General features: G+C 36.3%; 2 protein-coding genes across 2 annotated transcripts in view; both read left to right on the plus strand.

The window, feature by feature from the left end:
* Positions 1–2,103: 2,103 nt before the first annotated feature.
* Positions 2,104–8,722, plus strand: LOC137390745 (uncharacterized). The gene is made up of 7 exons (XM_068077067.1): positions 2,104–2,980; positions 3,305–3,431; positions 3,639–3,906; positions 4,162–4,445; positions 5,496–5,719; positions 7,054–7,294; positions 8,593–8,722. The coding sequence occupies exons 1-7, from the start codon at positions 2,104–2,106 to the stop codon at positions 8,720–8,722; spliced, it is 2,151 nt and encodes a 716-aa protein (XP_067933168.1).
* Positions 8,599–27,880, plus strand: part of LOC137390101 (putative helicase MOV-10) — a 30,764-nt gene continuing 11,482 nt past the window's right edge. The window contains exons 1-10 of the mRNA XM_068076352.1: positions 8,599–8,718; positions 10,526–10,688; positions 13,129–13,271; positions 18,871–19,062; positions 20,912–21,059; positions 21,220–21,375; positions 21,941–22,107; positions 24,636–24,838; positions 25,133–25,338; positions 26,314–26,508. Of these exons, the coding sequence (XP_067932453.1) occupies positions 10,608–10,688; positions 13,129–13,271; positions 18,871–19,062; positions 20,912–21,059; positions 21,220–21,375; positions 21,941–22,107; positions 24,636–24,838; positions 25,133–25,338; positions 26,314–26,508 (1,491 nt within the window). The 5' untranslated portion in view covers positions 8,599–8,718; positions 10,526–10,607. The remainder of the gene's footprint in view (positions 8,719–10,525; positions 10,689–13,128; positions 13,272–18,870; positions 19,063–20,911; positions 21,060–21,219; positions 21,376–21,940; positions 22,108–24,635; positions 24,839–25,132; positions 25,339–26,313; positions 26,509–27,880) is intronic.

Raw genomic sequence — 27,880 nt, forward strand, 5'->3', positions numbered from 1 at the left:
AAGTTTGATATTGAGCTTTTTATTGGCCTTTCAATTCACGCGAGAACATCACGTGACAAGACAATAACCATACAGCGCGGATACGTCATCGAAATCAAGAGATTCCAATCTACGGCGGCTTTTTGTTTTTGAGCTTTTAAGAGCTTTTAATCACATTTCCACATATTTGGCACCTACCATACAACAGAGTAAAACATGGCGAATCTTTTGATACCAAATAACTGTAATGTGAATTTTGTTGCAAGTCAACCTTTAATTTTAACGTTTTCCCAAACACTCAACTGCTGCTAATAATTGCTGAACATCCTTATTACAGTAATTAGAAGTTGTATACAAATACATACATGATACAGCTGCTAGTAATACTACAGCTACAGATACTAGCACAGTGTGTAGTTATTATAACTTCTTCTCTTCCTTTTTTATTAGTGTTATTTATCGGAGCTAACTCTTTCTCTATTGCCTCATCTTCTGAACCATTACAAGTTATTGAAGAGGTGTCAGTGGTAAATCCAAACCTTTCCAGAGCCATGCTGCTTGTGTAGTACTGTGAGTGTCAGTGTGTCTTATTTTCTTTCAACACTCGGTGCTCACTGCATTGATTGATGTCCCCAACAAACGATAACGCTACTAATGCGTGTGCATTGACATCAAATTCCTATCATTATAAATCATTCTTAATGGAAAATAATCATAATTAATTGCAAAATAATAACGTAATAAATTTTGACAGTCAAATTATTTTGTTGGTTTATATTTTAACGACGCTATAGTAGTCGTTAAAAACGTTAAAATAAATGTCATTATAAAATTCCATTCTACACTATCAATGAACAAAGCTATTTAATTCCGCATTTTCGCTCGTTTGTTATGATAGTTTAGTTTCGCTCAAGAAATTTTCGCGAGAGGATGACTCCGCGAAAACGCGAAAGTTAGATGAGGCGAATACATAAGTGTGCTAGGGTATTTAACATATAATAACATTTGCCATTATAACTTTCAAAGTACATATCATGAGAGAAGTGTGTCGTGTAGTTGAAATAAATTAAGAGAAAAATAAAAACGACTAAAGGTTTTAAAACTTTGTCAAACAACTGTACCTTTCAAGCTAGTAGCCTGGCATATTGCCAATGGAAAACTCCACTAAGCTAGTTAATAAGGTTAGGCTTCCAATGATGGTAAGCCATGACTTTGAGTCTGTATTGTTGTCCAGCTCAGCTGTTCTAATAATAGCTATAGCCGGATTTCCAACAGACGGATTTCCAGCAGACGTACTTTGAGAAATATATATATATAGACTAGCTGTGCCACCTGGTGTTGCCCGTGTAATAAAAGAGTATTTGGACAGAAAATTGATTTGTATTTAACATATAACAACATTTGCCATTCTAACTTTCAAACTGCATATCATGAGAAAAGTTTTTTGTCTTATAAACAATGAGAAGTAGTGAGCGTTTTGCTATTAGCGAGTTTATTAATGTGAGCGAACAGCTTCTGGTGACGTTATGCTATGACCCACGTCACACGCAAAGCTGTTAGGTTTTGCTCTGATATAATGACATTTTGGCAGGCTAGGAATTCGACTTCCGTAGTCTTGTGGTCAAGGCATCAGATTGGTGAACGGTTTGGTCCGAGATCGAGTCCTCTTCGGTACGGAATATTTATTTTAAGATCTATAGCCGGATTTTACGGACACAACGGACACACAGATTTTGAGAAATATATATATAGATTGAGAATTCCCAACACGTAATTGCAAAACGTGCATATACAGCAGTTTCCTCTATGTATCGTCTACAGAAGGAATTTATTGGTGCAAAGTTGGTAGTGACATATGGCGAAGCAGATTGTCAAAATATTAAATGCGCTCAAATAGGGCATTCCATAATGTATATTAACAAAACATACATTCATGACGCTCGAGCGTAGAATTCACTAGCTTTCAATTACCAACCAAATTATTTAGATGTTATTAATATGTATTTTACTAAAATGCAATGCGTAACTGCATGGTGTATGTTTCCAATTGCTTTTCTTTTGTCTATTTTTAGAGTGAGAAGTTAGTAACAGTAAATGTGAAATACAATCACAGTAATCACAGTAATGGGCATCAAAGAGTTGACACAGGTCATTGAGACTCATGCACCGTCTGCCATAGAGAACATCAGTCTTAACAGTCTCAGAGGAAAGGTCATCGCAGTAGACGCTCATATTGTGCTCTATCAATTTCTCTCTGTCGGTCAGAAGGATCGTGTCACATTATTACTTGGTCTGTTTCATCGGGTTGCCAATTTGCTTGGTCTTGGTATAAAGCTGGTCTTTGTGTTTGATGGACAGCCCCCTGCTATAAAACAAAATGAGCTCATGAGACGGGCAGAACAATATGCCCCAACGGTCTCAACAGCACATATAAAAGATAGCCAAGCTTTGCTAGACATGATTGGTGTGCCATATATAGTTGCCCCTGCGGAAGCAGAAGCCCAATGTGTGCATTTGGTTAAGCTGGGTGTTTGCGATGCCGTGGCTAGTGAGGACCTAGACACACTTCCATATGGGGGAGAAATTTTGCTCAGACATCTGAAAGAACCAGGACAAACTCAACCTACACAAATAAACCTCTCCAAAGTCCTCCAGCAAATGAATCTCAAAATGAGCAGCTTTGTTGATCTCTGCATTTTATTAGGCTGTGATTTCGTTGACAAAATACCAAGTGTTGGCAAAGTGAAAGCCTTATCATTGTTAAAGGAGTATGGTTCAATCGAGAACATACTGAGTAACACTCACTACAGCGAACTGGTGGATCGCGATTGGATTGAGTGTGTACAAAAGGCCCGGAATGAGTTCATTCGGCCATGCGTTCAAGATCAGGCGCGTCCGCCATGGGGTGCAGTCAAGAAGGAGCAGCTTCTGCAACATCTGTGTGGTGAACTTGGTGCATCAGTGGAGCAGATCAAGAAAAAACTGACACTCATCTCGACTCGTAAGCATCTCTGCTCTCATCTTTCTCTTGCTATCAGTTTTGAGTATTTATATTAGACTCACACTTGCTATAGATATCATGTGACCTTATCACCTTGATCTGAGCCTTTTGGAAATTACCATGTAGCTATGGCAAGGCTAATTATGTGTCCCTAAGCTGGTGTGTTATTTTCAATTTGGTGGCCTAATACTAAAATAATAAATTTGCGCATTTGTTCTCTTAAACCACTTTTATCAGCCCTATAAAACACTTTAAGCCATAATTTGTTTGGCTAATCAAGCTTCGCTTCGGCTCTAGATCTTATGGTGATGCACATTTTTGTAGATGGAATCGAGAATGTTGCAGCAGTGTTTCTGGAGCAGAATCTATTTGCTGACTACACGAGATTTTACAAGCCTGAGATGAAGGAGATTTTTGAATCATTTATGGAAAATTACCCAATAGCACTCCGGTAGGTCATATTCATTTCGCTGAATGTTCTCTTGAGTAATTCGAGACAACTCCCTACATTTTTAATAAAACCTAATGTAAATTCATTATTAACAGGCTAGGAAATTACGAGCTCACATTTTTTCCGTTTCTCTTTTTATTTAACATTCTCATTGTTCCCAGTATTTATATTCTTACGTCTCAATAAATGTTGTATATTTTTGTACAGCTTCCCGTTCAACGAGTTTGCACAGCATTGTCAGTCGAGGAGACTTCTGCATATTCAGAGATCAGATTTAGTATTTAAGCCTCGTTACATCAAGAAGCAGCTTGGCCTGTATCGTGTGTATGCTGTTAGTGCTGGAGTATTTCTTGGTCGTGAGAGCTTTTATGCGTGTGATATCTGTGAGAAGGGTTTTCCTTCCCGCAATGCTTGCAAGAGTCACAACACCTCTTCTGACCACCTACAACAAGTAAAGAGGCTCGTTCATAAGCTGGTAAGTAGTCAGTGTGGGAGTATATTATCTTAACGGTTAAGATTTGTCTGTGGCAGCCTGTTATCATTGATGTCAGCAAGAATTATTTTTATTGCTAGGAAACTCATTCAAGTCATTCATCATTTTTGCCTAATAGTCTTCTGGAGTTTATGTGTAGCTGATGGATATATCACAAGCTACACAGAAACTTGTCCACCTATGAGCATTGATACTAATAACCCTAGCTAAATAAAAGTGATTACACTGTATTGACAGGGCGGAAAAAAGTACAAGACCTACTTCTGTAGCCAGCTCCACTGTGACCAAAGTTTCGACAGCGTCACCAAGTACACACACCATCTCACTCACGAGAAGTGGTTGAGGGTGGAAATGATACCGCCACCGGTGCTGACACCACAAGATCACTCCGATGATGTTGAAACTGGATTTTGGTGCGAGGACTGTAACGTTCAGACTACATGTGCCGTCAGCATGGCACAACACAAAAAAGGAAAAAGGCACAAGCGTAATGTGCTCAAAAATCTTTACTTATCACACAGGTATCTCTGGTGCCTCTATTGTTTGAACTATACCTTAGGTGCATGTAGCACCTCTTTGATTGGACCCGTCCTGGTTGTCTGTAGCATCCGCATGATTGGATGTAGTCATAAATATCTTAGGTGCTTCTATTATTAGACAGTCTATGACTGTGTTTAGTACCTCTATGATTAGATATAGTCTATAGGTAGTACCTCTATGATTAGATATAGTCTATAGGTAGTACCTCTATGTTTAGATATAGTCAATAGGTAGTACCTCTATGATGGAACATAACCGGTGGATGTCTTTAGTGACTCTATGATTAGATTTAGTCTATAGATATTATTAGTCTTAATTTGACCTAGTCTGTAGATGTATTTATTACCTCTTTAATTGTACATAGTCTGTCAGTATCTCTTATTACTTCTGGTTACAATCAGGGCTCTAAGCTCACATTGTATCTCTGCCTTGTGGTAAATCAAGTCAGTTTTTATTCTGCGGCACGCCGGAACTTCAAAAGATACCATATTTTTTGGGCTATAGAAAGCACTGGATTATAAGGCACCGCATCGATTATAATATGTCAATTCCTGTTATTGTCCACATATAAGGAAGGCGCTTCGGATTGCAGCGCTCAGTGAGCATAACAAAACATGTGTTTGGTAAGTTGAAGTTTTCCCAACTATAACTGTTTCACTATAACTGTAAACATTGTTCAGCCGCTGAGTAACAGGAAAGTACAAAACTGCTGTTCCGTCGCAACACAAACATGGTAAGGCATGCATGCGCGCGCACCCACAGAAATCAATAAACTCGCTTTTAGTGCATTCCTATTTCTTGTCTGCAAATTCGTCAAACACTTGAGCTTCTATGTCTAAGTTGAATAGTCGGGCGGTTGCGGTGTCTTCAATCATTCTGAGTTTAGCTGAACAGCTCTTAATGCACAATTTGGACTAGTTTATTCGCCAACAAGTTTAAGTTAACCAAAAGAGCTTTGGGATAAATTTGATAAAAGATGTTTACTGTATATATTTTCATCTCATTTTTAGCTGGTTGGCCTATATTTGCAGAGATGTGTTAAGAGAGACAAGGGCTAATGTCAAGATATATTGCGAACAGGAGGATCAGAATGTGGTCACGCTAGCCTATGAGAGAGGTCGATCTCAAAAGATCACTTTAGTGGTGAAAAATGAGTCTCAGGAGGTAGATCTTGAACTTCTCACCGCACATTCGATAAATACATGGGTTAATGTGACCATCTCTCTGGGCAGCCCTGTCCGAATTAAACCCTCAGGTATATTTTCATTTAAGAATAAACTGCAGGCAATGGCATCTAGTTGGCATATATTGGTGTCATTGCATGTAGAGCGATTTGTTACAAAATGAACTTTATCAGCTGTTTAAATTTGACCATGAAATTACAAATCATTTGCTCACTGTTCTGTGTGTTATAATTGTAACTTTTCAGTACATGTAAGTGTGTGTAGGTATACATGCCAGTTCAATTGGACAGCCCATGTTATGTCCTAGGCTTTATCACTGATTTCCATGTATCTCTGTTTGCCGCATTTTCTCATCATCTGTTGGTGCATAGTTCCCTCTAACCTGTGTTGACAAACTTATGTTTTTTTGCGGAGTTGTCCCCATCGAGCGGAGTGAGCAAAACAACAGCTTGTCACAATGCTCAATGCAATGTACCTGATGCATGAGCTGCACTGAGAAGGAGTTGTTCTTTTTCGTCTATGCGGCTTGGCTACGATGTTATTTCGGTCACTCTATTGGCAATCATAACGGATTTAGCCCAAAAATTTATGTAGAAAAACTAAGATGACCACGTTTAACCAGAGACCAGTCTCTGTGGTAAACTTTAGTAGAACATAAGAACTTAGGTAACAACAGCAACTAAACATGTTGTTATTTGTGCGCTCAGTCAGTTTTATTTGTATTTTTGTATCAGTCAGTTTTATTTGTTTTTATCGATTTTATTTTTAATTTATTTTATTCTTAAGTTCTACTAAAGTTTACCGCAGAGACTGGTCTCTGGTTAAATGTTTTATCTTATTTTTTCAACATAAATTTTTGGGCTAAATCCGTTATAATTACTAATGGAGTGACCAAAATAGCATCGCAGCCAAGCCGCATAGACGGAAGAAAACCACTCTTTTTCGGTGCAGCTGATGCATCAGGTGCAGTGCATATTGTGACAAGCTGTTGTTTTGCTCGCTTCGCTCGCCGGAGGACAACTCCGCAAAAACAACAGTTTGTCAAGACAGGCTAAGTTCCCTCAACTTCATGTTACGCTTTGCTACATCTTTGTCTCAATACAAGTACAATGACCGGTACATGTATACGGTTTCTTGTGAATGTATATACTTGCCGTATGACACAGTTTACACAATTTATTTCACATGTAGTATGATTAATATTAATTATCAACTTCTAAAAAAACATAGTTTTTAAAAAAGATTAATTCGCTATTTACCACCACTAAAAGCTAAAATCAGACTACTCACATTTTACAAATTGATGCCCACTCAATTTCCATATTTCCTTTGTTTAAACAAAGCTACTCAGTTACAACCCAATTTTTACATTCTTTCAATTTTGTGCATTGTGATGTGATTTCAGACAAAAAAGCAGTTGAACTGACAGTCAGACCACAGCACTATGGCAGAAGCGAGCTTGCTGTGCTATTTGTCGTGTGCCAAGGTGGGACGAGTTTTCTCGTGAGTAAAGAGGTTACACTCAAATGTGTTTCAAACTCAGCCATTTTTCATCAGCTAAAGCCATCTGAGCCATACCAAAAGATAAAGCGAAAGAAGGCTGCCAGTTGTGATATCATCCACAGTGACTCAAAGCCTGACATAGAGTGAGTTATATGTAGGCAAGGGTTAAGGTTGATAGTCATCTAACAATGCCATGGGCAAGTCTTGCATGAGCATCGCCTCTGGTCTGTATAAGGGCTGTGCTAGATTAACAAGTTGTTTCCCATGAATGTCTTTGAAGGACATAAATTTTAATGCTGCTCATAAAAACCGGCTATAAACTTTGTGGTAAGGTACTGTATGATCAGATTGTGGAAACAACTCCTTGGGTCACTGATAAAATGAATAAAACTTGCTTTTAAAGTTTTCTTGAACTAAGCCGTGGATGCTTATACTATTATAACATGAACTAAGAACATGAAACCTTTGGTAACCATAGTAACCTTTTAAACGCCAAATTTAACATAAATATAAGATAGTACACGAAGAACACAAATTATCAGCTTTGCCAGAGGTTAATAAAAACATCAATTTTAATGTCGGCCTTAATCATGTTTGCAGGTCAAATTCTCATCAAAGAGTTTATGATAGATTAGCGATGTGTGAGTGATAGCATACAATATTTTCAATTTTTTCACTATCTTTATATAGTAAAAGCATAAATACTTCCAAGAAAGTTTCAATAATCGAAGTTGGGCTAAGGAGCAGTTATACGGATTTTAAAGACTGCTATTGGCTATAATCAAGTAACACTGTTTGTTTTGTATACAATTGATCATGTTTACCAAATTTATTGAAAAGAGATTTGTATTGGGAAAATCAAAAATGAAGTAATTTTAGTACATACATACTAAAGTTACTATATGTCTGAGAAGTTCAGGACTTGGTTACATTTGATAGTACAGGCAATAGACAGCAAGAAACAAAAAGATATGTGCAACCACATGATTAATTACAAGTCTCAAATTACATGTAATTGTACAGTTTATCAATGTATGATGAGTACAGTATGTGTATGAGCACCGGTAACCTCTGGTGTATCTTTGGAAATATGCTTAATAAATAGTTTTTAGTTCAGCTCATGTTTGTTATTTCAAGGCAATTTTGTCTGTTACGTGTTTTTGTGCTTTGTCAATCAGAACAAAGCTGATTTTTATCATCTCATTCTCGACTAATAATGTGTTCGTATGTATGTTTGTGAAAATAGACCTTGTATTACTTTGTATGAGTTTGTCTACTTGTACTGTTAGCTATATGACCAGTCTAACGATGTAATGTGGAGGAGATCTAATGAAGGTTTTGATTTCATCCGCATCGTATTTGAGCTTTGTGTCATTTGGTTACCAGTCAGTTTCATAATATGAGATGTGACTGTTCTGACTGTTGGTTTGTGTCACCTCAGGACGAGCTATGCTCTTGAGCGAACCATAGAACTTGCTGATTATTTCATCCCTCCCCTGGTCAAGAAACTGCTGTTTCAGTTCACGTTCTCTGCTGGAAAAGCAGCAGACGGATATGAATCTATAATGTGAGTGGTGCTAATAGTATATTAGCTGTTATTAGTACTAGTAGTTTATTAGTTGTTATTAGTGCTAGAAGTATATTAGTTGTTATTAGTGCTAGAAGTACATTAGTTGTTGGTGGTGCTAGTAGTATATTAGTTGTTTGTAGTGCTAGTAGTATATTAGTTGTTAGTAGCGCTAGTAGTAGTATATTAGTGATATTAGCTTAATTAAACTGAATAAAGTGCCAAAAAACAAAGTGATTTTTTATTGCTGGTAGTCAAATTCTTTTAAATAAAAAAACAGATGTTCCATCTGACCTTCAATGCATTCTTACTCATGATGACATAACATATGATCCAATTCAAGTTATATGCCATAAAACCTCTATTTGGCTTGGCTCTCTGTTTTTCAACCCTTCTCATATAGTGACATTCAAATAGAGGCTAGCATTGTATTTTTCGACTAGCTCCTCAGAATTTTGGGAGAATAAATTTAACCCTTTTATGGGCAAAGCAAATGTCGGTCGCCCTTATTGTGCACTCTCCGTCAGGTGGAGCGGCATTAATTAGCAGATTTATTGTATCTTTTTGGATGCAGTAAATCTGCTAACTTACCTCCAACTTGTCAAAGAGCTTTAAATAAATATGCATTGAAAAGCCAAGAAATATCTTTACCAGTTGATATCCACTGCTCGCGACTAATCTGCGATGATATTATAGCTTGTGTCCTGCTTTGCAATTAGTTGGAACTTCCAATTTTTTAGTTCATTCTAAATTTGAAGACATTTTTTTATTTTAGAACTTTATTTACCAATGTTGCATAAAAGCTCATTGCACTCATTAATATGTTTGCTACAGTTGGCAGCTAAAACTAGCTTTTTATATGCAATAGAAGAGGAGTTACAAGCGTTGATCAATTGTAAGATCAGATTACCGCAATGATGCTATAAAATACTTTGATATAAATCTGCAAATTTATTACTTATATAATGATAATAATCTATCAAATGCTACAAATATATATTTAAGAACAAGTGACACAAACTAATCATACTTATAATACATGCAGAAGCAAAAATTAACATTCTTAAAACAACAATATATTTACATCATTTGCTTGGCCAGTTACGTTCTGATGGTTGCTTTCGATGGAACGAACATTTTTTTCTGACTGTTCAATACCTTCCACAATGTCTTTTAACTTGAACTCTTCTTCTGCACTGCTGAACTAGTCGATATTAGTGTTCAAACAATTTTTTAGCGGAGCAAAGCATTTACGAGTTGTATTTCGCACAAATAATGATAAAGTTTTAACCGCATAACTTTTAGCCTAAAACTAACAGTTCATATACCATCGTAAATTTAAATTGGTTTTTCACATACGTCAAGTGTCAAGACTGCGCTAAACAAGTAACTACTATATGCCTGATAGTTATTGATTATTTCTATGATGTTGCTTTCAGAGTTTTGACAAACCAAAAACCAAAAATCTTTTGAGTTTGAAATGGACTTCGATACGCACAGAAACAACGAAAGAAACAATTGTTATTGATGAAACCGAGTCATTATTAATATGATTTTGTGGACATTTTTCTACTGACCCTTGCTATTATGGATTTGCGAAGATATAAGAATGTCAAAGTGGCAGTTAAATGGACCTGATGTTCAATTAAAGGGCGGCGCTGTATTTTTCAACCCTTCTATAGTGGCGGTCACATGGAGGCTGCGTTCAAATATTGTGGCGTTCAATTAGAAGTTTTAGGGTATTCATTTGCTAGTATAAACAAACTGTCACTGACGCTGAACAACATTGTCTCACTCTCCGTTCCAGAGAGGAGCTAAGTCTTTCCAAGCTAGATTTTCCGCGATACTCTGTCTACCTCAACAACTTGCTCTACTTAGAGGAGGAGCAGATGAAAGTTGATATAGGTCATTACACGCTAGAAGAGGTCAGCATGAGACTCGACAGCAGAACAGGGCTCTTCCGTCTTACTGTGAGTGCTCGCTGTCGCTGCCATTCAAACAGAGACTGAATCAGTCCTAATTACGTTAAAAGTACATTAAGTAAACTCTCGCTATCATTTGGGTAGGTGATAACTTTTGCTACGCTGCCACGAGTAACTTTAATGTCTAAGGCTTAATGAAGCATGATTTTGTTAAATAGTTTCTGATTAAAATTGCATAAAATTTACGTTTTAGAATTTCGTAATATGGTTAAATTTTGTAGAAGTCTAGTTTACCTTCATGGATGTCATATAGTACACCAACAGTAAAATTGAACAACATATATCACCTTCATAAAACAATTTGTAAGAAACGTTTTATGACAAAGTTTCTTTTTACATTCAATACCAGAATGTGTTAAAATCAATCGTAAATTATTTAAAAGCAGTTTGAACAGGATTGTATTCTTGTGGCAGCCACCATGAAGTTGAAAAATGTGACAAATTATTTTCTACTTCTAATATGCGTTAACCTTTTTCAGTAAGTATCAGAAGCAAGGAAATGAGTTTGATAAGATTTACAAACAACTTGCGTAAATAAATATTATTTGAAATAAGGTAAAATAAATATATTTCTTTACTTTTTATTAAGAATTCCCAGCAGTAGCAGATAGTTGGAAACATTTAGATACTCTATTGGCAACTACATACATTGTATATGTTGATAATTTTAATACATTTGAGGTAGATCACCTGCAGACTAAATTCTGACCCTAGTCACCTAGTCACAGCACTAGTTTGCTTTAGTATTTTGAAGTAACTAGAACCTCAAATTTCTTGACACCAGGAGCAATTTTTACAGAATGTTCGATGAAATAATTTTAATTTTGATGATTCACTACCAATCTTTACGTTAACGCAGCAATGTTATGTCTGGGAAGTTATGAGTGTGCAGTAGACGCTCCTACAACATAAACAATGCATTTTGGGAATGTTTATGTTAAACAATGTGAAACAAGGAACGTTTACGTTATAGGGATTAAAGTTATATGAACAGTAAAATACATGCAAATTACTTAATTCATTCCAAGGTCTTCCCAAACTCACCCATTTGGTTCTTCAAACAGAAAAAAAGACTATACTTAACTTTTTTTATTTAATGACTACCCTAACTGTAGCATTACTGGTTTATATCGACAACCTTTCTCCTTTTTCATATCACTTTTTCATATCACTTTTTCATATCACTCTCACATGGTTTATGATTGCGATAACTTTACAATGAGTTATGGAGAACCAACACCTTCAATGATAATTTTAAGTTTTCCTTATAAAGTTTATAAAGTAGTTTTGTGATACGAGAGAGTTACTTGTTTTATTAGAGGTTCTATTTCAAATATTTCAATTTGATCTCATGTAAATACGAAGAACAAGACTTGAGGGTCCATGCCGATCACTCGATTTCAACTACAAATATTCATAATGGCAGGAAACTCGATTTTAACTACAAATAACTGTATTCTGATTTTTCCTCTGTAATAAGATTTTGAAATAGAAAGAACAAGATGTGAATCTCCATGTTGATGACTCGATGTCAACTATACATGTAAGTATTCATTATAGCAGGAAACAAGTCAACTGATATATCTTCGTACTTGACTTTGTGTGTTGACTTCATCTAAATAGTAATATTCCTGTCTGAATTATAGTATATATATATGTAATTATATATAACTATAATAATTATATATATATAATGATATATATGAGTATTTATCGTTTGCAAAGTTAAATGCATCTAATTTGCCAGTCTCTATGTTCTGATATGCAAATGCTAACCACTTTATTATTTTCTTTGTATAGCGCAGAGGCATCTTTGAGGGGAGAGCAACTTGGTCATTTAACATAATTGTAATTTAATTTAAATAACATATTTCAAAGAATTGTAAGGCAAAAATTACAGACACCATTAGAATTCTCACAGATATAGTCATGAAGTCAGTTTTGTCTGTTTGAGCAACTCTGTGATAGCTGTTGCTAAGAGATTAACTATGTAAACAAATAAAATGCGAAGTTTTAGCAGTGCAAACTCTAAACTCATAACTGAAAATGAATTTTTGATCTGAGTTGTGTTTTTCAGCTCATGTTTGTTTGTTAGAGTTGTCTACCTTGAAACTAACAAGCTAATAATAATGAATACGTCATTTTAATTAGTAGAAACTTCTGCATCTAATAGGCATAATAAAACGAAATAAGTAGTTGTCGTGTACTCTATTTGGTGTCTATTGCAAGAATGAGTTTGTAACTTGTCAGCAGGTAAATAATTGCCTGTTTTAAATGTATTTTCTAACCTTATCTAAAAAGGTAGCTGTAAAAGGTCTACTGTCTTTCAGCAATTGGTTTAATGCTCACCAAGCTATCGGCATGGATTTGACTCTAGGCTGTTAATATATGTGCCGTGTAACTCAGAGACATGTACACCTGATTGCAGGTTCCTGGGCTGGCTGAGAACAGGCCCTCAGTCCTCAGAGGAGATAGAGTCTTTGTCAGCCCGTTGCCTATCTGTGGCCAAAAGTATGAAGGCTATGTGCACAATGTGACCCTGACCGAACTCTTTCTTGGCTTTAATAAGAGGTCAGTAGAAGGTCAATATTTTCAGCCTTCCTAGCATTCATATGTTTAATACAGTAATCCCTTACTATTCATTAAAAAATAAAAAATTCAAGAAAACGTAAAAAGTTAAAAAAAGCTACATACAGTCAAACATGGATAACTCGAACTTCACGGGACCGAGCAAAAGTGTTCGAATTATCAGAGCACTGTCACAAGTCCATGTATTTACTTATTTATTAGTAGATACATGTACATATACAAACTATAATATAAATCAAAAGCACAAATGGCTTGTTTCAAATTAAATGCTTCTAATGTAAAGTTTAAAACGTTTTTATCAAAAAGTATAGAGATTTTTTTATCACTTGAGATTGGTTTGTTGTTTGATGTGATGTTATTGCCAGGACGTTTTTTAGATTGACATTGGCAAAACTTGATTGTTGTTGAAATGCTCAAAAGAAAAGACATCAGTACATATGCAAACTATAATATAAATCAAAAGCGCAAATGGCTTGTTTCAAATTAAATGCTTCTAATGTAAAGTTTGAAACGTTTTTATCAAAAAGTATAGAGATTTTTTTATCACTTGAGATTGGTTTGTTGTTTGATGTGATGTTATTGCCAGGACGTTTTTTAGATTGACATTGGCAAAACTTGATTGTTGTTGAAATGCTCAAAAGAAAAGACATCTTTTTCTTTTGCGCGTTTTACTCACGGTCAATTTTGCCGATTTTTCTTGAAGTTTATGCAAAGATTACCTCACTTTACCTCGCGTCCGAAGGGCGATCGCTAAGCAGATGTTTGGTATAAATCAAATTTTACCAAACCCTTAGAAAAGTTGTTGACAAAAATATTTTGCCGATGGTAGTAATAACGACGCTTATGAATTACGAAAAGTTGAGGTTTACCTCTATGGCTTGGAATAAAGTGATTTTCTAAAGCGATAACAACCGTTTCGGTAGCCGTTGGGAAACAAACAGTTCGAGTTAGCAGTGTTGAGTTCGAGTTATCTATAGCAATTTATCATTACGAGGGAACGGACCAAAGAAACTGTTCGAATTAACCATGTGTTCGAGCTATCCGTGGGCGAGTTATCCATGTTTCACTGTACATAAATCTCTGTCATACGCCGGCCCAGTGAAATCCCTCTGCGAGCATTTTTGTGATAGTTGTTCTGGTTCACTGTTTTCTCGTTGCATTTTTTTTGTAAAGTTTAAAAGAGCAGAGTAGTTGTGACACCCTTCATCATCTCTTAAACACACTCTCAAAAATCAAGCTCGTCTAACGAACCTACGAATAAGGAGAAATTTTTATGGTTGAAGAAAATGTAACTTTGAAAATTACTTTGTATTTCACGGATTTTCATTTTTCAAGGAAGCAACCAGTCCCGCACCGGTCCAGATTAACCGCGAAAAATGATAGATTACTGTAATTCAAGTTTGCTTCAAAAATTAAAAAAATGTTTGCTTCAGGATAAACTGGAGCTTTTTAAACCTGCACACAATAACTATTGTATTGTACTACAATCTCAGATTTTTTTGTGGCCGATATTTGACTGGTTTTATGGTAGTTATCACCTCGATTTTTTCTGTACACATCAGGACGAGTTTAGACTAAAAGTGGGCGATTTTGCCATTTTTTATTCGTAGGGTCAGATAACTTTAGCCGATGTATCTTTAGTGAGTCAAGATTTACATATTGTTGACTGTTTCTATCAAAGTTTCTCATTGATGGTTTTAGCAAGTTTAATAATTTATTCGCACTGCCAGCTCATCACTAAGAATGGATACTCGTATAACCATTATTTGAACGCCATGGCGCTCTATTTTTCAACCCTTTCCTTAGAATGGCGCTTTATTAGAGGTGACATTCAAATAAAGGGTGGCGTTGTATTTTTCAAACACTTCGTCAGAGTGTTGAGAAGATAAATTTAACCCCTTCATAGGTCAAGCTTTCACCTATATTTTGCACTCTCCTTTGGGCAGTGCGACGTAAATCCTTTTGGATGCACTAAATTTGCTAACCTACTTTCAACTTGTCGTAGATCTTTAAATAAATATGTATGAAGAAGCTGATACATGTCTCTACCATTTGATGTGTATTGCTTGCAATTAACCTACGATGATCCTATGGCCTGCGTTACAATTTTTATAGCTATATTTAGCAAGGTTGCATAAAATCTCATTGCACTCATCGATATGTTTGCTACAGTTTGCAGCCAAAACTGGCTTTTTATGTGCAATAGAACAGGAGTTACGCGCGTCGATCTATTGTCAAGTTTTACAATAATAATAATCTATCAAATGCTACAAATATATATTCAAAAACAAGTGACATAAAAAAACCATAATTATAAGATATGCAGAAACAAAATCTAAGATTTTCAAACCAAGATTAATATTTTTAAAACAAAAATAAGCATCGTTTCTCTTTGTTCTGATGTTTACTTCTGTTTGGAACCATTTCATATTCTGCTGGCTGTTCAATACCTTCTGCCATGTTTTCTGACCTCAATCCATCTTGTGCTCAACTGAGCTAGTCGATATTAGCGTCCAAACAATTTTTTAGTAGAGCAAAACTTTTACGCGATGCTATCTTGAATAGAAACTTCTAGTGCAAATAAAGAAAAACCGCTTGTACTCAAGGTAGCCTCAAAATGTTAGCCTCAAAATATGTAGTAGCATATTTTCCATCGTGAGTGTGAAAACTTTTTCCCATATACGTTGAGGTATCAAGACCCTGTTAAAGAAGGAACTACTATTAGCCTAACACATTTACTAATTATTTCTATGGGGTTGCAATCAAAGTTTTTAACAGAAAAACCTTAAGACTTATAGTTGGAAAACGGACCTAGATTCGAGCAGAAACAGCGAACAAATTAATAAACGGATTCCAATCTACGGCGGCTTTTCGTTTTTGAGCTTTTAAGAGCTTGTAATAACATTTCCACATATTTGGCACCTACAACACAACAGAGTAAGACATGGTGAATCTTTTGATACCAATTAACTGTAATGTGAATTTTGTTGCAAGTCAACCTTTAAGTGTATTGCTCGAGCGCGTTACTAGGGTGTGTTATTAAGATGCATTAATAGGATGCATTACTAGGATGTGTTACTAGGCTGTGTTGCTAGGATGCATTGCTAGGATGCGTTGCTAGAATGTGTTGCAAGAATGCGTTGCTAGAATGTGTTCTAAGGATGCTTTACTAGGATGCATTGCTAGGATGTGTTGCTAGGATGCATTACTAGGATGCATTACTAGGCTGTGTTGCTAGGATGCGTTGCTAGAATGCGTTACTAGGATGCATTGCTAGGATGTGTTGGTAGGATGCATTACTAGGATGCATTGCTAGGATGCATTACTAGGCTATGTTGCTAGGATGCATTACAGTCATACTTCGACTTACGAGCTTAATGCGTTCCGAGACTGAGCTCGTATGTTAATTTACTCGCATGTTGGTGCAATTAATTTATATATAGAACAATTAAATAGATATTGATTGGTTTCCATACTCTAAAAATGCAAATAAAACACTCAAAACAATATATTGTAACAGAAAGAACATGTTGGTTATTGTCCTAATTTACCACATGCTTTCAAAAAGCAACAATTAAAAAATAATGCAAGGAAATGTGATTAATTAAAATGTAAAATTAAATACATACAATAGCAGCTAATGCTAGCATTTGCCAGGGAGGGAGATATAAGTTAGCCTTCATTACAACAGTTGACTTTGATAAATTTGGATTTTATCAAAGTCTTAAAAGACAAACTTAGAAGCAAGCCAAAAAGCAAACTTTCATTTTTAATTTAACGTAATTAAAATAATTTCGGCGTTCGTAGTTTGAAGTTTTTCGCTGGTTAGCTAATTTCTCCTTTGTTTCGCTCTCACGACTAGCCGGCCGTTTTAAGATAAACCTATCTAGGGACGTTTGCCTTTGTCGCCCTTTCAACATGTTGCGATTAGGGCGAACACAGGTGTCGTCACAAAGGATTAATGCACGACCACTAGCCAACTTGTCCGAATGTCTATTTTTATAGTTTTGATAGATAAGCACCGGCCTTTTCACATAGCATTGTTTCAGCTACGCTGTCACCGGCCAATTGTTTATCTTTTGTCCAATGCCTGAGCAGTCTCTCCATCAGCGGTCGTGAAGATCGCTGCACTGTTTAGAAACTATGGTTAGTCCTTTTGCGAACTAAATGCCCTGAATATAATCCTTCGGTTTAATAATTGTGGATGTATTTCTGTCATATTGTTGAGCTAGTTCAATCAAGCATACACATTTCGCATATTTTTCAATAATTTTCCGTTTAATATCAACTGTTATCATTCGCTTTTTCTTTGCATTATCTTTCATTTTACTGGCAAACTTTCGGTCAACGCAGAGTACTTTTAATTCACATAATTCTGCGTTGAAAATCCCTCACAAAAAACATGGTACAAAAGTATAACCTGAGCAGTTGAAAAATACAGAGTGATGCTTTTCTCATAATACACCTCCGGCATACTTGGCAACTGACTCACGTGCTCATATCTCAAACATGGCTCGTACGTTAGTGCTAAAACTTGCTTAAAAGCTGGCTCGTATCTCAAGTTTCTCGTACGTTGGAGCACTCGTAAGTTGAAGTATTACTGTACTAGGCTGTGTTGCTATGATGCATTACTAGAATGCGTTGCTATGATGTGTTGCTATGATATGTTAGTAGAATTACTAGGATGTATTACTAGGATGCATTACTAGGACGTGTTGCTAGGATGTATTACTAGGCTGTGTTGCTAGGATGCGTTGCTAGGATGCGTTACTAGAATGTGCTGCTAGGATGCGTTACTAGGCTGTGTTGCTATGTTGCATTACTAGGATGCGTTTCTAGGATGCCTTACTAGGATGCATTGCTAGGAAGCGTTGCAAGGATGTGTTGCTAGGATGTGTTGTAAGAATGCATTGCTAGGATGCATTACTAGGATGCGTTGCTAAGATGCGTTGCTATGATGCATTACTAGGATGTGTTGCTAAGATGTGTTGCTAGGATGTGTTGCTATAATGCATTACTAGGTTGCGTTGCTAGGATGCGTTGCTAGGATGCGTTGCTAGGATGCGTTGCTAGGATGCGTTACTAGGATGCGTTGCTAGGATGTGTTGCTAGGATGCATTGCTAGAATGCGTTGCTATGATGTGTTGCTATGATTTGTTAGTAGAATGTGTTACGGTGATGTGTTACTATGATGTGTTACTAGGATGCATTGCTAGGATACGTTGTTAAGATGCATTACTAGAATGCGCTGCTAGGATGCATTACTAGGATGTGTTGCTGGGATGCGTTGCTAGGATGCGTTGCTATGATGCATTACTAGGATGCGTTGCTAAGATGTGTTGCTAGGATGTGTTGCTATGATGCATTACTAGGATGCGTTGCTAAGATGTGTTGCTAGGATGTGTTGCTATGATGCATTACTAGGATGCGTTGCTAGGATGCATTGCTAGGATGCGTTGCTAGAGTGCGCTACTAAATTGTGTTACTAATCGACTAAATGGGCACAGTTTCGCTATGTGATTTGTTCAGAAAAAACACCCCACTCATTGTTTAGTCTTGTTTCATTATTTTTTCTTTGAAGACTCTCTAAGATGTACATAGCGAACATGCGGTTCCGAGTAGAGTTTACAATCAACAGGCTATCGCTGAAGCTAGAACATAGAGCAGTTTCATGGGCAGGAGCTCATAGTGACCTTGGGCTAGAAAAAGTACTCTTTCCAGCAGCTCAAGACAGAATTCCACCATTTCTGCCTCTGCTACAAACTGACTTGAGGTATGTCCCTGAGCAGATGAGCCTGTATTTGCTTCATTTATCAGCACTATAGATTTATGTATTTTTTTAGACTTGCATTTATTATTGCGTTTATGGTGAGTTTATTGAATGTGTAATAAGTAGGTTGGCTCACTTAGGTAGATTGGTAGGTAGTTGAGTATTTAGGTATGTACATGTAAGTCAGTGCTTAGGACAGTTGATGAGTAGCTAGGTATGAACATGTAGGTCGGTGCATAGGTTGGTTTGGAGGATGATGTTATTTAGGGTGGTAGGTGGTTGGTGTGTACATAAAAGTAGTAAAGTGATTGAGGGCAAGATATGTGGATTAGTAACTCAACCGGGCTCTTTGAGGTACTATAGGTAGTCAAACTCCGTCGAATGGTGATGCAGTAATCAATGTCTTTAATCTTCTGCTTAAAGAGTGCCTCAAGAGTGTCCAAAAGTTTTAAAAACTAAATGAGATTTACAGTCTTCATCATGGTTATCTATCCTAACATAAGTGATTACGAAATCAGGTCCCAGCATAAGTGATTACGAAATCAGGTCTTAACATAAGTGATTACGAAATCATGTCCTAACATAAGTGATTACGAAATCAGATGCCTTCAGAAAAAGTTAACATGTAAGTCCTAGCTACATAAGCTGTTGTACCTCAGTAAGGAGTTGTTCTCTTTATCATTCAGACTATAGCCACACTATAATAGGCATTGTTAGTCTATGGTTAGTTAGACTGTTAACCCTTTGGCTGGGGAAACGACCAAAATGTCGTTTATCAGTTCTGTGGGGAAATGACATTTCTGTCGCTTTATAAAGCTGTCGCCTAGTAACAATAAACAAAGGATATAAACGCTAGTAAATCGTAATTATTATCGACAGATATTGGTCGACGAATTACAATATAAGACGATCATTTGAGAGGTGTTGCTTTGTGCTAAAAGCTAAAGAAATCGCAACTCCTTTGAAAAGTGGAAGTTGGAAAAACCAGTCAACAAAAAGATAAAAATTTATTTGATCCCGTGATCGTTAGTGATCTTATGTCTGATCAGTATGATAATAATTCGATTATGGTAGTGATGTAAACTCTGAAGACTTTGAATATACAGAAAAAAATGATGGTTATGGTAGCTCGGATGATGACGATGCTACTGGCCTGGCTACGCTGTGGCGTTGGCTATGCTGCGGCGTTAGCTATGCTGTGGCATTGGACTCTGCTGAAAGGAATGCTTCCAAGCACTTCATACATCAACAATTTTACATAGTCATAGCTTTTTTGTAGTAGTACATATGTAAATAAATGTTTATACACAAAAGGTTTTCTATTAATAGAAATAAATTTCAGTTTAAGCTATGTATGTTCATAGAATACCGATTTTATTGAATTTTCAAAAATAAATTACATGATTTTCGGCTGTTTTTGCGAGGCTCTTACCCAGCCAAAGAGTTGAATTAATGTCTATCCAAAAGTGAGATTGGAAATAGAAGAGCATTTAAACGTTAGCGCATGATAAAAAGTCTTCAAAACTAGCACGCTTTAGTAGCCTTAGTTCTACTAAATAATTAGGGTTCGGGTCTTGCGGGAATAGCAGCTTCTCATTCACTACCAAAATGCAACAGCTGCAATGCTTTTCAGCCTCAAGAGTTGCCTGTATTAAGGTATTAGTATGGAATACAAGATAGAAAATCTCAGATGTAGGCTTGTCTTCCCTGGCTAATACAAGTCTTGTCGTAGCTTTCAGAGTTGTTCATACAGGCTCTACAATATTTACTGGTACCTTTTTGTACAGCCATCACGCATGATGTATATGCAATGAGGTAGTCTTTTCGTAATAACTATTATTGTGCTCTGTAGATGTTATGAGAGGAAAGTTGAAAACAACAATGAACAGCTGAAGGCAGTTTTACACATTGTTTGTGGAACGTCACGGCCATCTCCATATCTTATATATGGTCCCCCTGGCACTGGCAAGAGCTTCACACTTGTTGAGGCCATTAAACAGGTAGGGGGGATGTCATGCTTACCCACTCCGTCCTTCCATTATTTGTCAATAACTTGTTACCAGAGGACACTATATTTTGTTGATGTGGTAATATAATTCCGATAATTTGTCACAAGCTGCATTAGTTGAATACACGATGTCAGCTTCTCTACCATTGCAGGTATTCAATAGATTCAAAGAAAGTCATATCTTAGTCTGTGCTCCACAAAATGCTGCTGCTGACTTGCTAGCGGGTAGACTACTGGACCACATACCTAAGGATGCAATCTTAAGACTAAATGCTCTCTCAAGGGCATATGGAGACATCGAGAGAAAGGTTACTCTCTTTACCTGTTATGTGTGTGTGTTGGTTGTAAGAATACTATCAACAGTAATGGCTTCTGCATATCAAACCAGTTTGTTGGTAGTATAAGTTGACCAAATTTGCTATCATTGCAATTGTATTTCCTGAGGTTATTACCAGCAGCAGGGAATACAACTGCTTTTATAGCGACAGATGTACAAACTGAATATGGCATAGTTACTAGGATGAGTGGCTCACTATGTATAGTTGACACAATTGTGGTGATATTCGTTGGGTCTGTGTGCAAATGTTGAGTCAGTATGGGAATAAAGCACCTCTGCTTCTATGTTGAAGAGTATGTGAAAGTTGAAAGGTGGTAAAAGTTCTTGTGAAACAGACATAGAATACGATAAGAGAATTAACCTTCTTTGACATTAAAGACAAGAATTGTGCATAAATGCTCATTTACTATTTGTGTATGCACTAGTGGCATATACATGGATGTTTATCTACCATTTATGCGAGTGATATTTAGATATGTAGATCTTTTATATACTAGCCTCTGACTGATTAAGAGCTTCCGTCATCTCATCCCCAGGTACAGGAAGTGAGTAACTACAAAAGTGTGTCGGGAGTCGCATCTCGCGCAGTCAGGCATGGTCTGAGTGGCAAGTCCAAACAAGGAGACATGCAGGTCGAGTATCCTAACAAAGACGTTCTCAAGAAGAAGAGAGTAATCGTATCTACCCTGGTCACTAGTGGAAGGTGAGCGCTTCATCCTTGGTAATGACTCTAGCCCTATCACACTGCTTATGTTTTCTTTCTTTCCTCATAAATGTACATGTATATACATATATATATATACATGTATATATATATATATATTTGTACTTGAACAAATATACTAGCTGTACTACTCGGCATTTCCCGGATAATATAAAAGTCTTTGGACAGAAAATTTATTTGTATTTAGCATATAACAACATTTGCCACTCTAACTTTCAAACTACATATCATGAGAAAAGTGTTTTGTGTAGTTGAAATAAATTAAGGGAGAAAATAAAAACAAGTGTAAAGGTTTTCAAACTTTGTCAAACAACTGTAACTTTCAAACTTCATGTCATGAGGAAAATATTTTGTGCAGGTCAAATAAATTGAAAAAAAAATAAAACGGCTCTAAAAGAGGTTTAAATGTAAATGTGAAATAATTAGTAAGTAATAGTTAAATTAAGTATGTTTTGCTTTGATTACAATAAAAGATGATTCGGTAATGATACAATTAATACGAACTTAGAAAACAAAATTAAAATCCTGAATATGTTAAATTAGTAATAACAATTCTTGCATAAAAGTGTGCGTGTATAAAAAAGGTTACTGTTCCACCAGAAGCTATCCATCAAAACTTTGAATACGACGATACTGGTACAAATGTAAAAATGAGATATCATACTGTCTTTGTCTGACCAAATGGAGAAAGACTGTTAAGGCTCATCCTACGGAGATAATACAATTGTCTGCGTGAAAAAATTGGCCTTGACTGCGATATAGCAATTGAACCATAGGAAAAACCGAATATAGAAGTTCAAGAAAACACAAAAAGCAGCATAGAGTTAATAGAATTCACAGAGTTTCAAATAATACATTATTTAGCGTGTGCATACGGTATACGCTATACGCTATATGATAGCGTCTTTGATCAATAAAACTTGTATTGCGCAGTGGTAAAGCACAGTGGGTTTAAAACTTGAGGTTGCAATCTCAGGAGATCAAAAAGTGGCCTTAATCAGAACAAAACTCAATTCATCAACTTTTATTAATATCAATTTGGTTGATGGAATCGCAATATAAGGTGACAGTTTACTGTTTTTAAATCTGATGAAATAGAGCGCCATGGCATTCAATTAGAGTTTTTACGATACATATACAGTCAAACATGGATAACTCGAACTTCACGGACCGAGCGAAAGTGTTCGAGTTATCAGAGCATTCAAGTTATCAGAGCACTGTCACAAGTCCATGTATTTATTTATTTATTAGTAGATACATGTACATAAACAAACTATAATATAAATCAAAAGCACAAATGGCTTGTTTCAAATTATGTGCTTCTAATGTAAAGTTTAAAATTTTTTTATCAAAAAGTATAGAGATTTTTCTATCACTTGAGATTGGTTTGTTGTTTGAGGTGATGTTATTGCCAGGACGTTTTTTAGATTGACATTGGCAAAATTTGATCATTGTTGAAATGCTCAGAAGAAACGACATCTTTTTCTTTTGAGCGTTTTAACCAAAATCAATTTTGCCGATTTTTCTTTAAGTTTATGCGAAGGTTACCTCACATTTCCTTTCTTCCGAAGGGCCATCGCTAAGCGAATGTTTGGTAAAAAATCAAATTTCACCAAACCTTTTGAAAGTCATTGACAAAAATATTTTGCCGATGGTGGTAATAACGCTGCCTATGAACTACGAAAAGTTGAGGTTTACCTCTATGGCTTGGAATAAAGTGGTTTTCTAAAGCGATAACAACCGTTTCGGTAGCCGTTGGGCAAAAACTGTTCGAGTTAACAAAGTTGAGTTCGAGTTATCGAAAGCAATTTATCATTACGTGGGAACGGACCAAACAAATCCGTTCGAGTTAACCATGTGTTGAGCTATTCGAAGGCGAGCTATCCATGTTTGACTGTATATGTATTATGTACATATATGTAAAGTTATTATTTTATTTAGATACATACATGTAATTATATTATTGCAAAATATTTGGCTGCAAGAACTGGGGTCTCTGAATATTGCATTATTAAAAAGCTCGATCATAAAGGACGAGAATATCTCTCACAAAATGACAGTTTAGTTGACATCTGGTAGTGTCTTCCACCATTGTGGAATTCAACAAACATTGGTTGTGCGGTGCAAGCGACGTTATTGTCCAAAACATAAATAAATAGGAAGACTGGCTGGTATCAAATGTCACAAACCAAACCATGCTCAAACGACAAAGTTTGGATAACATCGTTGTTTATTGACGGATGTACAGTATGTTTCCAGATTTATGCTGTTTTCATGATGCAAATAACTTGCGGATTGGCTTAAAATTCACATCATGTGCGTCATGGAAACATAGTGGTAGTATTCCTACTAAGGGTGTCTTCTAAGTGTTAAAAGATCTGTGGTCGCCATGAATTGTTTTCGGTTGACAATAAACTCTACTGATGGAAAGTGTGCTCACTTAATGAGAGTTTTTATAAGCAGTACAGCTTTATAAGTGGGTCAATCTAATTTTTTCTTTTACATAGGCTCGTCTCAGCCGACTTGAGCAGTCACTTCACACACATATTCATAGACGAGGCTGGACACGCCACAGAGCCTGAAACGGTCATTCCTCTGGCTGGGCTCCTTGACACACAAATGGCTAATGGTGGCCAGGTTGTCTTAGCTGGTGATCCTCAGCAGTTAGGGCCCATCATCAGATCAAATATCGCTTCTGACAGAGGTTTAGGTGAGGGCATAATTACTTATATAATTTTATTAAATTCAGGCAGCCCAAATGGGGGCAGTAATTGCATGTCTGGGCATTGGTATGGCATGACAAGGCCTTTTTGGGAATTGAGTCCAAACCTGCTGTTTGCATGTCAGACACTCTAGATCACTGACTGCCGGACTTGTAGCTTATGATCAGTTACATTCTTGGAACATTTGAGTGCTGTGAGAAGACAACTTCAAAACTTGAACATGACTTAATGATGTGAAGTTAATGCGAGATTTCTACATGGGTGGCTGTCGGATCTTGCAGGTCAAAGTTTGCTTGAGAGATACATGTCGATGGAGCTTTACAGTCGCGGGCTCAGTGGAGAGTTCAACCCAGACTATGTGACGAAGCTGGTGAGAAGTTTCCGTTCTCATCCTGACATTTTAGAGGTGCCCAACACCTGTTTCTATGACAATGAACTTATTGCTCATGCTGATAAGATGCAAAGAGAGAGGTTTTGTAACTGGGAGGTGAGTGTTTGATTGCAGTTCTCTTCAGTTTTTATTGTATTTAATTGTCTTTGATTTTGGTGAAGTCAGCCAATCGCAAAAAATCCAGTATGTTCAAGATAGTTTTAGTTTCTCTATAACCCACAAATATTTAGCTAATTATTTCTCAGTCCTTTTGTGTATTGAAGATATATTTTTGCGTGTTGGTCAAGGAAATAATTTCAATGATGGTAAAACTGCTATGGTGAACTTGAGTTAAAGTTAACTAGCTAGCGCTGAAGAAGGTAGATTGACACAGAAACTAAATACAGTCAAGCCTCGACTTATGTTTTAACATTTACCTTTTGTAACGCACTTAATTTAATATTGTATGCATTTACTGAAATATTTTCCACTGTTTTGTTTTGGGTTGCGAAACAAAGCCGTCAAAATACAGTGTATGCTTGTATGAATTTTGGCTCCAACACGCGACGGTTTCGATACGTGAAGGAAATATATGAAACAAAATAACTTCATAAAGATTGTACTGTATCTAGTACAATGTACTGAATATTGTCATTTTTTATACAGTTTTTACTCAAAACACTGGAGCTTCGCAGATTTGTTAGAAATAGTTCATTGGTATTGCTCATTATTTCATTCAAAGTTTGACCTATTAGTATATTAACAAACTCATAGGTAATCAGGAAAATCTAAAACTAGTTGAGTTTCATATTGCAGTCAAACCAATATCGCAACTTACGTTGTCGCTGTTATTACTGTGGTTAAACATGTTTATTAAAATAAGATACAGACTCTGTTTTGCTGTCATAAACTTTTGTATTCTTAGGTACAATTTTAAAAAGATTTAAAATAGTAGAATTTAATTAGTAGAGATTTATTCTCAGTTCAAAATTTCAATGTTAATGATACTTTCATCAAATTTTTTCTTCAAACTCATAAAAAGTTCAGTCGGCTACTTGTGGCAATAGTTCTAGCCTTTCTCATTTACGCCAGGGGCTGCCAAGGAAGGGATTCCCTTTGATATTTCATGGCGTGAATGGGGAAGAGGAGCAGGAGGGCAACTCTCCATCCTGGTTCAATCGATTTGAGGTGATGCAGCTCATACTTTACCTCGAGAAGCTATTTGAATGCAAAAGTCCCAAGATCAAGCCTGAACACATCGGCATCATCACACCTTATCACAAGCAGGTCTGTTTGTTCACATTTAGAAGGTTTTCTTTTTTGATAAAGTTGGTTGGTAGAGAGTTTTGAAGATGTATTAGAGGATGTAGATAGTTTGGAACTTTCCAATCTATTTTGAAGAGGTTCTTCTACAGGAAGTGACAGGAACTTAGTGCTGTTGTCTACGTGGATAGTGCCCAGGGTACACTTTCACTCTGCCATAAGGAAACCCGTGCGGGGGAACTGCTTCAAGGCTAGATATAGATACATGTAGCCTATATATAGTTTCTACATATCTACACTCGAGATTGCTCAACCATTCTTGAGAAGTTACCAAAAATGGTTGGCACTCGTGCATTAGTGCATAAATAAGAACCTCTGCATACAAAGTGAATTTGTTCGCAGATATTTTTGTATATCAAATTTGTACAAGAATACATTACTACGGTTTGTCTAATTCATTGACGACCCAAAAATTTAGAATACTGCTTAATAAATACTGCAAATAACTACACGGAATTAAAATGACTGTATTATTTAAGAAAATGTAAAAAATTTTAAAGTCAAAGACTAAATTTAAATTATAGAAAAAATTAAATTAGTTAAGCAATAATCCATAAAGAGGTTTCTATTGTTTTTTAGAAACATGTAAACAAAAGTAGAGATAGAGGTGCTGATAGGCTACATCACAATTTACGTTTTATTTTTACCTCCCTTTTCACTTTCGCTTATGAAACTGCTTCATGAAACTTCTGGTGTCAAATACTGGAAATTACCTCTTGTTTAGAATCAAAGTATTTTCTGAAATTTTTACATCATATGTTGTAAAGCCTGGATGTTAAGGAAATGGTAAGTGGATGTCTGATGTTGTAAAGCCTGGATGTTAAGGAAATGGTAAGTGAATGTCTGATGTTGTAAAGCCTGGATGTTAAGGAAATGGTAAGTGAATGTCTGATGTTGTAAAGCCTGGATGTTAAGGAAATGGTAAGTGAATGTCTGATGTTGTAAAGCCTGGATGTTAAGGAAATGGTAAGTGAATGTCTGATGTTGTAAAGCCTGGATGTTAAGGAAATGGTAAGTGAATGTCTGATGTTGTAAAGCCTGGATGTTAAGGAAATGGTAAGTGAATGTCTGATGTTGTAAAGCCTGGATGTTAAGGAAATGGTAAGTGGATGTCTAATGTTGTAAAGCCTGGATGTTAAGGAAATGGTAAGTGAATGTCTGATGTTGTAAAGCCTGGATGTTAAGGAAATGGTAAGTGGATGTCTGATGTTGTAAAGCCTGGATGTTAAGGAAATGGTAAGTGGATGTCTAATGTTGTAAAGCCTGGATGTTAAGGAAATGGTAAGTGAATGTCTGATGTTGTAAAGCCTGGATGTTAAGGAAATGGTAAGTGAAT

Source organism: Watersipora subatra, chromosome 3 (assembly GCF_963576615.1).
Source record: "Watersipora subatra chromosome 3, tzWatSuba1.1, whole genome shotgun sequence".
NCBI classification, from domain to species: domain Eukaryota; kingdom Metazoa; phylum Bryozoa; class Gymnolaemata; order Cheilostomatida; family Watersiporidae; genus Watersipora; species Watersipora subatra.

Excerpts from the sequence above, each read along its gene's own strand:
- LOC137390745 (XM_068077067.1), top strand. The coding sequence starts at position 2,104 with ATGGGCATCAAAGAGTTGACACAGGTCATTGAGACTCATGCACCGTCT. Across the intron at positions 3,907-4,161 it reads AGAGGCTCGTTCATAAGCTG|GGCGGAAAAAAGTACAAGAC; the intron begins GTAAGTAGTCAG and ends CTGTATTGACAG. Across the intron at positions 4,446-5,495 it reads AATCTTTACTTATCACACAG|AGATGTGTTAAGAGAGACAA; the intron begins GTATCTCTGGTG and ends CTATATTTGCAG.